At 41.6% G+C, this 13,716-nt stretch overlaps 1 protein-coding gene across 3 annotated transcripts in view; it reads right to left on the bottom strand.

The window, feature by feature from the left end:
* Positions 1 to 13,716, bottom strand: part of LOC121586205 (tyrosine-protein phosphatase non-receptor type 6-like) — a 43,692-nt gene that overhangs the window by 20,031 nt on the left and 9,945 nt on the right. For all 3 annotated transcript variants that reach the window (XM_041902724.2, XM_041902725.2, XM_041902726.2), the window contains 4 exons: positions 10,536 to 10,730; positions 8,344 to 8,533; positions 2,844 to 2,960; positions 2,553 to 2,678 (listed from right to left, as the gene is read on the bottom strand). In XM_041902724.2, coding sequence (XP_041758658.1) covers positions 2,553 to 2,678; positions 2,844 to 2,960; positions 8,344 to 8,533; positions 10,536 to 10,730 — 628 coding nt within the window. The remainder of the gene's footprint in view (positions 1 to 2,552; positions 2,679 to 2,843; positions 2,961 to 8,343; positions 8,534 to 10,535; positions 10,731 to 13,716) is intronic.

Below are 13,716 nucleotides of genomic sequence, written 5' to 3' on the forward strand. Positions count from 1 at the left end.
GATGTGTTATGTATGCTTAATGAACATACAGTTAGTGTAAAGTCGTTACCCATATTTGTTTTACCATTTGAAAAGTTATTTTTAATGTACTGTTAAAGCAGTTTGGAATTAGTGTTAGACAATATCTAATCTCTCGTGACCAGACTATGTGGCATCTGACGCAATTACGTAAAGTTATAGTTGTGGGTTTCTGAGATTAGAGAATAGGCACAAAGGCCTCATATAGCCGTACCACATGCTACCACATGGTGGTAGTAAAAAAGTAGTCTATGGTTGTTGCAGTCTACTTCCTATGGCTGTAGTAGTGAGACGTTTAACCATTTGATTATAGTTTTTCCTTGCAACACTCTCGCTTTGACTTGTCCAACGGAACATGTTTCAAAATATTTCACCATATTGCACAAGAGTAAAGGCACATTACATACACAGTTTATATGACCAATGTCGTAGTAAATATAAACTGTTATAGATTGATCTGAATATATGTTGTGTAAAATGTTGTGCAAAGACCCATTTGTATCAGGAGCTTGTTTTCAATAAATGCTGTTCCTATGCAAGAACAATGGACAGAGGACCATATCTTGTCACCAGGTGGCCAAGGACAACACCCACGCCACAGGCCACAATCACTTGTTGCTCCCCACGAGTTTCCCTTGAGACACACACACACACACACACACACATCTCACTGTGGACGCACACTCATTCTCAACTCCCCTTCTACTGGTCGGGTGCCAAGGGCAGAGGACTCTGCCGTGCACCAATGGGGCTTCTACTCTGGACAGAGCAGACCCGCCTCCTACGCCTCGGGAACCAATCAAGGGACTAGAAGAAGGACCCCTTCCTTTATGTTACATTGTATAAGTAATGCTGTAAACTCTGTTTATTCATCCTTTCTCAACTGTCTCCTTAAGAGGCAATTGGTTGGGTCCATGCATGTAGCTTGAGCAGTACCAGCTATCTCTGTTTTAATAAACTGCCTTTTTGCTTAAGCAAATTCCTCTCTGTCTAGCGTCGTTGGTTTTGTACTTCCTCTCCTAATTATGGTTTCACCAACACCAACTAAAGCATCAAACACAGACACACTTGTTGACTACACCCGGCGCGCGCGTGCACCATCGCACGCATGTTGATTTTTTCTGAGGCCTAATTTCTAACTTGCTACCCAGACCGCACGCGCATTTATTTTGCAACGCTCGCGCATGTAACGCCAGCGGAGACCACACCTTACGCGTCTTGTGCGCGATCGTGGCAAAATAAATGTACACATACATGCTATTCAATCATTGCACCCACACTGCTCGCGCGCGTCAACGAGCGTCTGCGTGGCCAGGCGCTAACATAGAACTCGGATCTATTCGTGATACTCAACGTGCTGCAAATCCTGCCTCTCCCATCTCCTCATTGGTTCTTAGGAGCATCTACCCACATTGGTGATTGAAAGATGAACTGAGGTCCACTCTCCAGTCCAGTTGGTTGTGGTAATGCACCATAAAGTTGGTTGACAACCGCCATATAAAGTCCAAAGAAGAAGAAGAAGCCTGAAGGAGGAGAGATTACTAGAAAACAAACGTTTACCGGTTTATCTGTGTATTCATTGTCGGAGTAGAGGACCTTGTGCATTTCAGGTAAAATAACAACCCAATGTTTATATCCCAGGACAAATTAGCTAGCAACCGCAAGCTAGCTAGCTAAATTCCCATAAATGTTGAATGCTTTTTGACCTGTCCCGAAATTAATATAATTGGTTAAGAGTTTGTTTTGATATTTCAACCTGCGTGTCCCTGATCATGTCTGGTGTGGGAGGACAAAATCAACTTGTGCAATCGCTAGTGCAGTCCGGGGAGCACATTAGAAATTAGGCCTCAGAAAACCTACAGTAGAGAAAAGCGGCCGGGTCTCATAGACTAGAGGTAACATAGTAAACAAATCCGGAACACTGCAATTAGAATGATATGTTACGTTTGGTATGGTTACATAAGATAGATGGTTACTTAAGCCAAAACGAAAGTAGGGTGGTTGGTCGGGGTGGATGCGTGGATGTATAACCCGAACGTCTAGCAACCCAAAGGTTACAAGTTTGAATCTCATCAAGAGCAACTTTAGCATTTTAGCAACTTTTCAACTACTTACTACTTTTTAGCTACTTTGCAACTACTTAGCATGTTAGCGAACCCTTCCCCTAACCTTAACCCTTTTAGCTAACCCTTAACCCTGACCCCTAGCTTAGCTAAAATTAGCTAGCTAGCTATTGTTAGACACCTAGCTAGAATTTGTACTTTTTGAAAATTCGTAACATATTGTACGTTTTTTGAAAATTCGTAACATATAATAAGAATTGTAATTCATAACATATCATATAAAATGGGTGATGGACATCCACAAATTAATACATACCATAAGAAACGTAACATATACACTAAATGAAGTGTCTCAAATTGACATACATAATAACATGAAATGCTCTGAGACCAGGTTGAGTAAAGAGAGGAAGAGGTGAAGGGTTGTTCAAACATCACATCTTCCCTCCATCATAAACTTAATCGACTTACATCAAACTCCTCCCAGAATCCTGCTTTGCTCTTCTTGTCTCCCTCGTTCTCTCTCTCCGCCGTCTGGTCCAGCAGCCTCACTCTGCTGTCAATGTCTGCTGCATTCACTCTGGTGGAGAAGTAGGGCTGAAGGAGAGAAGGATGGAGTGGACAGGAAAGAGAGGAGAAGTCAAGATTTGTTCAGATATGGCTCTATCTTGTCATTCAGGTGATCTTTAACCCATTATAAGATACAGTATCTCCAACCTGTGTAAGGTTGTAACTTGACTGTATGGCGTCCTAAGTCGTTACCTGTTTGAGGTGCACCCAGGTTCCAGACATCTCCTCGATGCCTTTGTGTTTGTAGTGCTCCACCAGGTCTGCCAGGGTGTCAAACATCTCCTTCCCTCCCACCGTGTACCGGTCATTCTATTTATATAAATATATGACGACATGGGTCCCTTTATGCCTGGCGAAAACCAAACCCTGCATTCCACAGTAAGAACCTTATACCAACGGTCAAGCATGGTGGTGCTAGTGTGATGGTTTGGGGATGTTTTGCTGCCTTAGGACCTGGACGACTTGCCTTAATAGAAGGAACCATAAATTCTGCTCTGTATCTGATAATTCTACTGGAGAATGTCAGGCCATCCGTCTGTGAGCTGAAGCTGAAGCGCAGCTGGGTCATGCAGCAAGACAATGATCCAAAACAAACAATCAAGTCATGAAAATGGCTAAAAAGCAACACATTTTGAAGTTTTGGAATGGCCTAGTCAAAGTCCAGACCTAATCTCAATTGGGATGTTGTGGCAGTTCCTGCTTGAAAACCCACAAATGTTGTTGAGTTAAAGTAGTTCTGCAAGCAAGAGTGGGCCAAAATTCCTCCACAGCGACGAGAGAGACTAATCAACTACTACAGGTAGCATTTGGTTGCTGTCATTGCAGCTAACGGTGGCACAACCAGTTAGTGTAAGGGGGCAATTACATTTTTACACAGAAGAATTGGGTGTTGCATAACTTTGTCAATTAAATAAATACAGTAAGTATCAATTTGTTTTGTTATTTGTAAACTATCTAATATTAGGTTTTGGTTGAATATCTGATAGCATTCAGTATCAAAAATATGTAAAAATAGAGAAAATCTGAAAGTGGGCAAATACATTTTCACGGCACTGTGTATATATATATACAGTGCCTTCGGAAAGTATTCAGACCCCTTGACTTTTTCCACAAACATTCTCAGCAATCTACACACAATACCCCATAATGACAAAGCGAAAACAGTTTTTTTGAAAAAAACAAAAACAGAAATACCTTATTTACATAATTATTCAGACCCTTTGCTATGAGACTCGAAATTGAGCTCAGGTGCATCTTGTTTCCATTGATCATCCTTGATATGTTTATACAACTTGATTGGAGTCCACCTTTGGTAAATTCAATTGATAGGACATGATTTGGAAAGGCACACACCTGTCTATATAAGGTCCCACAGTTGACAGTGCATGTCAGAGCAAAAACCAAGACATGAGGTCGAAGGAATTGTCTGTAGAGCTCCGAGACAGGATTGTGTCGAGGCACAGATCTGGGGAAGGGTACCAAAAAATGTCTGCAGCATTGAAGGTCCCCAAGAACAAAGTGGCCTCCATCGTTCTTAAATGGAAGAAGTTTGGAACCACCAAGACTCTTCCTAGAACTGGCCGAACTGGCCGCCTGGCCAAACTGAGCAATCAGTGGAGAAAGGCCTTGGTCAGGGAGGTGACCAAGAACTCTTTGGTCACTCTGACAGAGCTCTAGAGTTCCTCTGTGGAGATGTGAGAACCTTCCAGAAGGACAACCATCTCTGCAGCACTCCACCAATCAGGCCTTTATGGTAGAGTGGCCAGACGGAAGCCACTCCTCGGTAAAAGCCACATGACAGCCCGCTTGGAGTTTGCCAAAAGGCACCTAAAGACTCTCAGACCATGACAAGCAAGATTCTCTGGTCTGATGAAACCAAGAATGAACTCTTTGGCCTGAATGCCAAGCGTCACGTCTGGAGGAAACCTGGCACCATCCCTACGGTGAAGCATGGGGGTGGCAGCATCATGCTGTGGGTATGTTTTTCAGTGGCAGGGACTGGGAGACTAGTCAGGATCGAGGGAAAGATGAACGGAGCAAAGTACAGAGAGATCCTTGATGAAAACCTGCTCCAGAGCGCTCAGGACCTCAGACTGGGGCGAAGGTTCACCTTCCAACAGGACAACCACCCTAAGCACACAGCCAAGACAACGCAGGAGTGGCTTCAGGACAAGTCTCTGAATGTCCTTGAGTGGCCCAGCTAGAGCCTGGACTTGAACCCGATCAAACATCTCTGGAGACACCTGAAAATAGCTGTGCAGTAACGCTCCCCATCCAACCTGACAGAGCTTGAGAGGATCTGCAGAGAAGAATGGGAGAAACTCCCCAAATACAGTTGTGCCAAGCTTGTAGCGTCATACCCAAGAAGACTCAAGGCTGTAATCGCTGCCAAAGGTGCTTCAACAAAGTACTGAGTAAAGGGTCTGAATACTTAATTAAATGTGATATTTCTGTTTTATTTTATTTTTATAAATTAGCTACAATTTCTAAAAAACTGTTTTTGCTTTGTCATTATGGGGTATTGTGTGTAGATTGATTAGGGGGAAAAAAACGATTTAATGCATTTTAGAATAAGGCTGTAACGTAACAAAATGTGGAAAAAGTCAACGGGTCTGAATACTTTCCGAATGCACTGTGTGTGTGTATATGTATATATATATTAGTACCAGTCAAAGGTTTGGACACACCTACTCATTCCAGGGTTTTTCTTTATTTTTACTATGTTCTACATTGTAGAATAATAGTGAAGACATCAAAACTATGAAATAACACATATGGAATCATGTAGTAACCAAAAAAGTGTTAAACAAATCAAAATATATTTATATTTGAGATTCTTCAAATAGCCATCATTTGCCTTGATGACAGATTTGCCCACTCTTGGCATTCTCTCAACCAGCTTCACCTGGAATGCTTTTCCAACAGTCTTGAAGGAGTTCCCACATATGCTGAGCACTTGTTGGCTGCTTTTCCTTCACTCTGCGGTCCGACTCATCCCAAACCATCTCAATTTGGTTGAGGTCAGGGGATTGTGGAGGCCAGGTCATCTGATGCAGCACTCCATCACTCTCCTTCTTGGTAAAATAGTCCTTACACAGCCTGGAGGTGTGTTGGGTCATTGTCCTGTTAAAAAACAAATGATAGTCCCACTAAGCCCAAACCAGATGGGATGGTGTATCGCTGCAGAATACTGTGGTAGCCATGCTGGTTAAGTGTGCCTTGAATTCTAAATAAATCACAGACAGTGTCTACAGCAAAGCACCCCCACAACATAACACCTCCTCCTCCATGCTTTATGGTGGGAAATACACAGATGGAGATTATCCGTTCACCTACACCGCGTCTCACAAAGACACAGCGGTTGGAACCAAAAATCTCAAATTTGGACTCCAGACCAAAGGACACATTTCTACTGATCTAATGTCCGTTGCTCGTGTTTCTTGGCCCAAGCAAGTCTCTTCTTCTTATTGGTGTCCTTTAGTAGTGGTTTCTTTGCAGCAATTCGACCACGAAGGCCTGATTCACACAGTCCCCTCAGAACAGTTGATGTTGAGATGTGTCTGTTACTTGAACTCTGTGAAGCATTTATATGGGCTGCAATTTCTGAGGCTGGTAACTCTAATGAACTTATCCTCTGCAGCAGAGGTAACTCTGGGTCTTCCATTCCTGAGAGCCAGTTTCATCAGGTCGCTTGATGGTTTTTGCGACTGCACTTGAAGAAACGTTCAAAGTTCTTGAAATTTTCCGTATTGACTGACCTTCATATCTTAAGGTAATGATGGACTGTCATTTCTCTTTGCTTATTTGATCTGATCTTCCCATAATATGGACTTGGTCTTTTACCAAATAAGGCTATCTTCTGTATACCACCCCTACCTTGTAACAACACAACTGATTGGCTCAAACGCATTAAGAAGGAAAGAAATTCCACAAATGAACTTTTAAGAAGGCACACCTGTTAATTGAAATGCATTCCAGGTGACTGTCTCATGAAGCTGTTTGAGAGAATGCCAAGAGTGTGCAAACCTGTCATCAAGGCAAAGGGTGGCTATTTGAAGAATTTCAAATATAAAATATATTTTGATTTGTTTAACACCTTTTTTGTTACTACATGATTCCATATGTGTTATTTCATAGTTTTGATGTCTTCACTATTATTCTACAATGTAGAAAATAGTAAAAATAAAGAAAAACCCTTGAATGAGTAGGTGTGTCCAAACTTTTGACTGGTACTGTGTAAATATACACACACACACGGAACGATATAGAATATAGAAACGGTCAATAATACACATTAATAATGTTATTTTGGTAACTGTGGTTTTGGGTCTTTCGTTATGTGTAGCACATTTGGCCCCTTTTCAGTAAGCTGTATGCTGATGAAGCTGTGAAAACAAATTTCCACATGAGGGAAATAAATGTTATCTAATCTGATCTAATCATGCAGCTGGATGGCCGACTCACCAGACTTCATTTAGAAATGACAGCCAGTTTACTTCAGGTACTTGAAGGCATGCGTCGGTACTTTGGCCACTAGTAAGTATTTTTTAAACCTCCCGCTTTGGGCTGAATGTGTCAATCTGTAGTTCATACATGCATAATCTATGAGCAAAATTGCAGTTTTACCTCAGCTGTGCTGTGCCATTTTCCCTACATTTACCCCCACGTAGGCAAGCCCCCTAGCAATTCGAGTTTCAGTCCATGAGCTTCAGCCCCTCGCCATTTGAGTGACAGCTAGCAAGACGCACACACAGTAGAGAGAGAGAGAGAGAGAGCAATGACATGGTGCACATATCTGCCCATTTGTGACATAGTACGCAATTTTCGGGGACCACTTTTGGCTAAAAAGTATACAAAAGTACCATAAAATATCTTTAATGTACTTCCTATTAGGAAATGCACCTGATGCTTGCTCCTGGTAGGGCCTGTGCCAGGACTCAATGACCTCCGTGATAATCTTCTGACTCTGAATTCTCCAGACTCCAGCCCTACAATGCCTCTCATTCAAATCTGCCTCATGTCTGCAATGAGATGAACCACAGCTAAAAAAAAACTAACCCTGATGGTGCTGCTGACAACGTTTCATCTATGAAAATGAGGTTTGGGGATGAATGCAGTAAGTTAGTCTAGCTCTGAACTCTGAAATTACTATGCTATTTTTATTTCTAGTGGTAGTTACTGTACACACATTAATATATGTGAATACCAATTCTCATGTGTTTTATTGGAATCATATATGAATTTTCACACATCACCTAAGGGTCCAAATGAAATATGTAACTAACTAATTAAAACATAACCGCTTGGCAAAAGTAAACGTTTTGTAACCAGGATGTCGTCAGTGACATCTATCAACCTCAAACCTCCATGTTCATGTTGACTTGACTTTGCATAACTGTTTCTGTGCTGAGACAGTAGTGGTGGTGTGTTTGATGTTTGTCAGGTTTTCTCATAGATGTTGGAAGCAGGAAGGTCACTCATTGCATAAGAATGAACATTTTGGAGAAACTGAAAATTGGTCTGGTTTCATAAGATGTACTCAGATATGGGAAAAACTATAGCAAAGATTGCAATGTGAATTATAATAGTGAATGTGAGTTAGAGAGAGAAAAACACACAAACATTCTCACACGCTCGCACACACTCATGCACGCACGCACACACACACATACAAACACACATACACACACACCTGACACATGATCTTGATGTGTGAGACCCTCCTCCCTCTGTTGGATGCCTTGCTCTTCTCCTCAGTCAGAACAGACAGAACAAAGTCTCCAGGTTTGGACAGAGACTCACGCATCAGGAAGGTGCCCGGCTCATCCCGTTCCCATAGCAACTTCTCTGCGTTGGGGCCTGACATGTGTCCGTGATACCACCTGTATGGTGTATGATAGAGAAGGGGTCAATGAAGCTCTAATGGAGACATCACTATGCCCTACACCAGGGTTGGACAACCCTCCTCCTGGAGAACTGCTGTGTGTACAGGCTTTTGCTCCAGCCCTGCTCTAACACATGATTCAGCTAATCATAGTTATGATAAGCAGCACATAAAGCAGAAGCCGGTGTGTTAGAACAGGTCTGTATAGTACTATACTGTAAAAGTACGGTGTGCAGCCTGTTCAGTGCTACCGGACAGACGGTGAAAGCGAGCGTTAATGTACTGTAACTGTGTTGCAAAGTGGTAGAGGACTTTAATAAATGGTTGTGGACATTTTGGTTACTAATGTGTATTTACGGCCTGTACAGATGCACTGTATGTGGGTTTATGCAAGTATTTCTGTCCTGTGAGTATAGTGTGTGTGAATGTGTGTTTGCATGCATGTAACTGTGTCTGGGAGAGTTTACACTGTTAGTATGGAGATCGTCTCTGAGTGCTGCCTGCTGTTTAAATTTAGGCACAGTTCTCGATTTCTTCATCTGAACTTCCTGCTTTGCAGTCGGAAAATTCTGATGACAAGATTTCGTTGCTCAAGACAACAGGATATTTATAGCCTGAGCCTCACACAACCCCCCCTCTCCCTCCTCTTTATAACACTATGTTCTGTCATGTTCTTGGCCCTGGATGAATCTGTTTACCAGACAATTTATCACAGTATGAATAACTGTACATTCACAAAGTTATCTATCTCTGTAGAATGTACTAAAACTCTAACCCAGATAAGAATACTGCTATGTTGGGGGTGTCCTCCACTTGCATGAAATAATACTTCAGTTATCCTCCTTTCTAGGAATAGAGATAGACACAGTAGCGTGGATGCATCTGCCAAATTCGATATACAGTGAGGTCAAAGTATTTGGACAGCGACACTATATTTATTGATTTGCTCTGTACTCCAGCACTTTGGATTTGAAGTGATACAATGACTATGAGGTTAAAGTGCAGAATTTGAAGGTATTTTCATCCATATCGGGTGAACCGTTTAGAAATTGCAGCACTTTTTGTACATAGTCCCCCCTAATTCACTTATGTGTATTAAAGTAGTTAAGTTTAGGCCCCATATTCCTAGCATGCAATGACTACATCAAGCTTGTGACTACTTATTTGTTGGATGCATTTGCAGTTTGTTTTGGTTGTGTTTCAGATTATTTTGTGAACAATAGAAATTAATGGTAAATCATGTATTTTGTCTTTTTGGAGTCACTTTTATTGTAAATAAGAATATAATATGTTTCTAAACACTTCTACATTAATGTGGATGCTACCATGATTACGGATAATCATGAATGAATTGTGAATAATGATGAGTGAGAAAGTTACAGAGGCATAATTATCATAGCCTGACACATCTGCATTAACATTGAACTATAAAGCATACCATCACAGCAGAACCTGTGATATGGGTATCGAGAAAGAGATCAGAAAGACTAAAACAGAGCAAGACTGAGATGGAGGTTAGGAGAGGAAGGTAAGGTGGTTCTGGTCACTGTTTTCAAATGTGTCAAAACCTAAAGTTTCCAACCGCAGCAAGAAAGGGAAGTCAAACTGACAGAGGGAGAGAGAGAAAAGAGAGCGGCGAAAGGAGGGGCAGTGAGGGCAGAACATGTGGGATTTACACACGCACGCACGCATACGCCTCAAAGTAAAGGCCAAAGAATTACCTTTCCTTCTGAAAGCCTTATGATCCTCAACATAAACATTTAGCAAATTATTAATTGCAAAATGCCTGGATGTTAAATGTCTCAGGAGCATTTGATATGATCTGCTTCAGTTTGATAGACATGCAGTTTGAAAGAAGAGCACAGGCCTCTGAATGGTAAAGTTATGGGTTAGCGGTTTGAGGCAAGAGTACACAGACTTGACTGACTGACTCTGACTGACTCTGGTGGTATTAGGGGTAAAGGGTAAAGGGTAAAGGTTAGAGATGAGAGTGCACTGACCTCTCAGTGGTGGGGTCGGAGCAGTTGAGGGGGTATTTGAGCTCGATGATGGTGCCATCTTTGTCCTGCAGGATCCCGTTCTCTGCAGTGTAGTACTCCACCAGCTCGGACAACGTGGCAAACTTCTCCCCTCCATACAGGTCGTAGAAGTCCCCTGTGTTTTGGATACGGATGTGGGTCACCAGCTCACCCACCCTGGGGTCAAAGATCAGAGGACATTCATGGGCCAGTCAGTGACAGTAGACAATTCTTCCTAAGCTAGTTTTAAGTAAAAAAATATTTTTTAAAAAAAAGGAGAGAACGAGAGATGCAGTGTATCTGTACCTGACGGAGGGCAAGATAAGGAGAGAGGAAAGGACGAGTGAGTAGAGATGATATACTGTAAATCAAATTTGATCAAATCAATTTTTATTGGTCACATATTTAGCAGATGTTATTGCGGGTGTAGCGAAACGCTTTGGGTTAACATACAGTGCCTTCAGAAAGTATTCACACCCCTTGACTTTTTCCACATTTAGTTGTTAGATCCTGAAATTCAAATGTATTACATTTTATTAAATGTCGATTTTTTTTGGTCACTGGAATACACACAATACCCCATAATATCAAAGTGGAATTATGTTTTTCAAATGTTTGACAAATTATTTACAAATAAAAAGCTGAAATGTCTTGAGTCAATAAGTATTCAACCCCTTTGTTATGGCAAGCCTTAATAAGTTCAGGAGTAAAAATGTGCTTACCAAGTCACATAAGTTGCATGGACTTACTGTGTGCAATAATAGTGTTTAACATGATTTTTGAATGACTACCTCATTTCTGTACCCCACACATACAATTATCTGTATGGTCCCTCAGTAGAGCAGTGAATTTCAAACACAGATTCAACCACAAAGACCAGGGAGGTTTTCCAATGCCTCACAAAGAAGGGCACCTATTGGTAGATGGGTAAAAATGAAAAAAGCAGACGTTTAATATTCCTTTGAGCATGGTGAAGTTATTAATGACACTTTGGATGGTGTATCAATACACCCAGTAGCTACAAAGATACAAGCGTACTTCCTAACTCAGTTGCTGGAGAGGAAGGAAACCGCTCAGGGATTTCACCATGAGGCCAATGGTGACTTTAAAACAGTTACAGAGTTTAATGGCTGTGATACAGTGGGGAAAAAAAGTATTTAGTCAGCCACCAATTGTGCAAGTTCTCCCACTTAAAAAGATGAGAGGCCTGTAATTTTCATCATATGTACACGTCAACTATGACAGACAAAATGAGAAAAAAAAATCCAGAAAATCACATTGTAGGATTTTTAATTAATTTATTTGCAAATTATGGTGGAAAATAAGTATTTGGTCAATAACAAAAGTTTCTCAATACTTTGTTATATACCCTTTGTTGGCAATGACACAGTTCAAACGTTTTCTGTAAGTCTTCACACGGTTTTCACACACTGTTGCTGGTATTTTGGCCCATTCCTCCATGCAGATCTCCTCTAGAGCAGTGATGTTTTGGGGCTGTCGCTGGGCAACACAGACTTTCAACTCCCCTCCAAAGATTTTCTATGGGGTTGAGATCTGGAGACTGGCTAGGCCACTCCAGGACCTTGAAATGCTTCTTACGAAGCCACTCCTTCGTTGCCCGGGCGGTGTGTTTGGGATCATTGTCATGCTGAAAGACCCAGCCACGTTTCATCTTCAATGCCCTTGCTGATGGAAGGAGGTTTTCACTCAAAATCTCACGATACATGGCCCCATTCATTCTTTCCTTTACACGGATCAGTCGTCCTGGTCCCTTTGCAGAAAAAACAGCCCCAAAGCATGATGTTTCCACCCCCATGCTTCACAGTAGGTATGGTGTTCTTTGGATGCAACTCAGCATTCTTTGTCCTCCAAACACGACGAGTTGAGTTTTTACCAAAAAGTTATATTTTGGTTTCATCTGACCATATGACATTCTCCCAATCCTCTTCTGGATCATCCAAATGCACTCTAGCAATCTTCAGACAGGCCTGGACATGTACTGGCTTAAGCAGGGGGACACGTCTGGCACTGCAGGATTTGAGTCCCTGGCGGCGTAGTATGTTACTGATGGTAGGCTTTGTTACTTTGGTCCCAGCTCTCTGCAGGTCATTCACTATGTCCCCCCGTGTGGTTCTGGGATTTTTGCTCACCGTTCTTGTGATCATTTTGACCCCACGGGGTGAGATCTTGCGTGGAGCCCCAGATCGAGGGAGATTATCAGTGGTCTTGTATGTCTTCCATTTCCTAATAATTGCTCCCACAGTTGATTTCTTCAAACCAAGCTGCTTACCTATTGCAGATTCAGTCTTCCCAGCCTGGTGCAGGTCTACAATTTTGTTTCTGGTGTCCTTTGACAGCTCTTTGGTCTTGGCCATAGTGGAGTTTGGAGTGTGACTGTTTGAGGTTGTGGACAGGTGTCTTTTATACTGATAACAAGTTCAAACAGGTGCCATTAATACAGGTAACGAGTGGAGGACAGAGGAGCCTCTTAAAGAAGAAGTTACAGGTCTGTGAGAGCCAGAAATCTTGCTTGTTTGTAGGTGACCAAATACTTATTTTCCACCATAATTTGCAAATAAATTCATAAAAAATCCTACAATGTGATTTTCTGGATATTTTTTTCTCAATTTGTCTGTCATAGTTGACGTGTACCTATGATGAAAATTACAGGCCTCTCTCATCTTTTTAAGTGGGAGAACTTGCACAATTGGTGGCTGACTAAATACTTTTTTTCCCCACTGTATGAGAAAACGGAGGATGGATCAACAACATTGCAGTTACTCCACAATACTAAACTAATTGACAGAGTGAAAAGAAGGAAGCCTGTAAAGGAAAAAAAGTATTCCAAAACATGCATCTTGTTTGCAACAAGGTAATGTTATGTTTGGGGCAAATCCAATACAACACATTACTGAGTACCACTCTCCACATTTTCAAGCATAGTGGTGGCTGCATCATGTTATATGTATGCTTGTAATCGTTAAAGACTGGGGAGTTTTTCAGGATAAAAAAGAAAAGGAATGGAGCTAAGCACAAGCAAATTCCTAGAGGAATGCTTGGTTCAGTCTGCTTTCTACCAGACACTGAGAGAGGAATTTAGCTTTCAGAAGTACAATAACCTAAAATACAAGACCAAATCTTCACTGGAGTTGCTTACCAAAAG

The sequence above is a fragment of the Coregonus clupeaformis genome, chromosome 29, assembly GCF_020615455.1.
Source record: "Coregonus clupeaformis isolate EN_2021a chromosome 29, ASM2061545v1, whole genome shotgun sequence".
Taxonomy (NCBI): domain Eukaryota; kingdom Metazoa; phylum Chordata; class Actinopteri; order Salmoniformes; family Salmonidae; genus Coregonus; species Coregonus clupeaformis.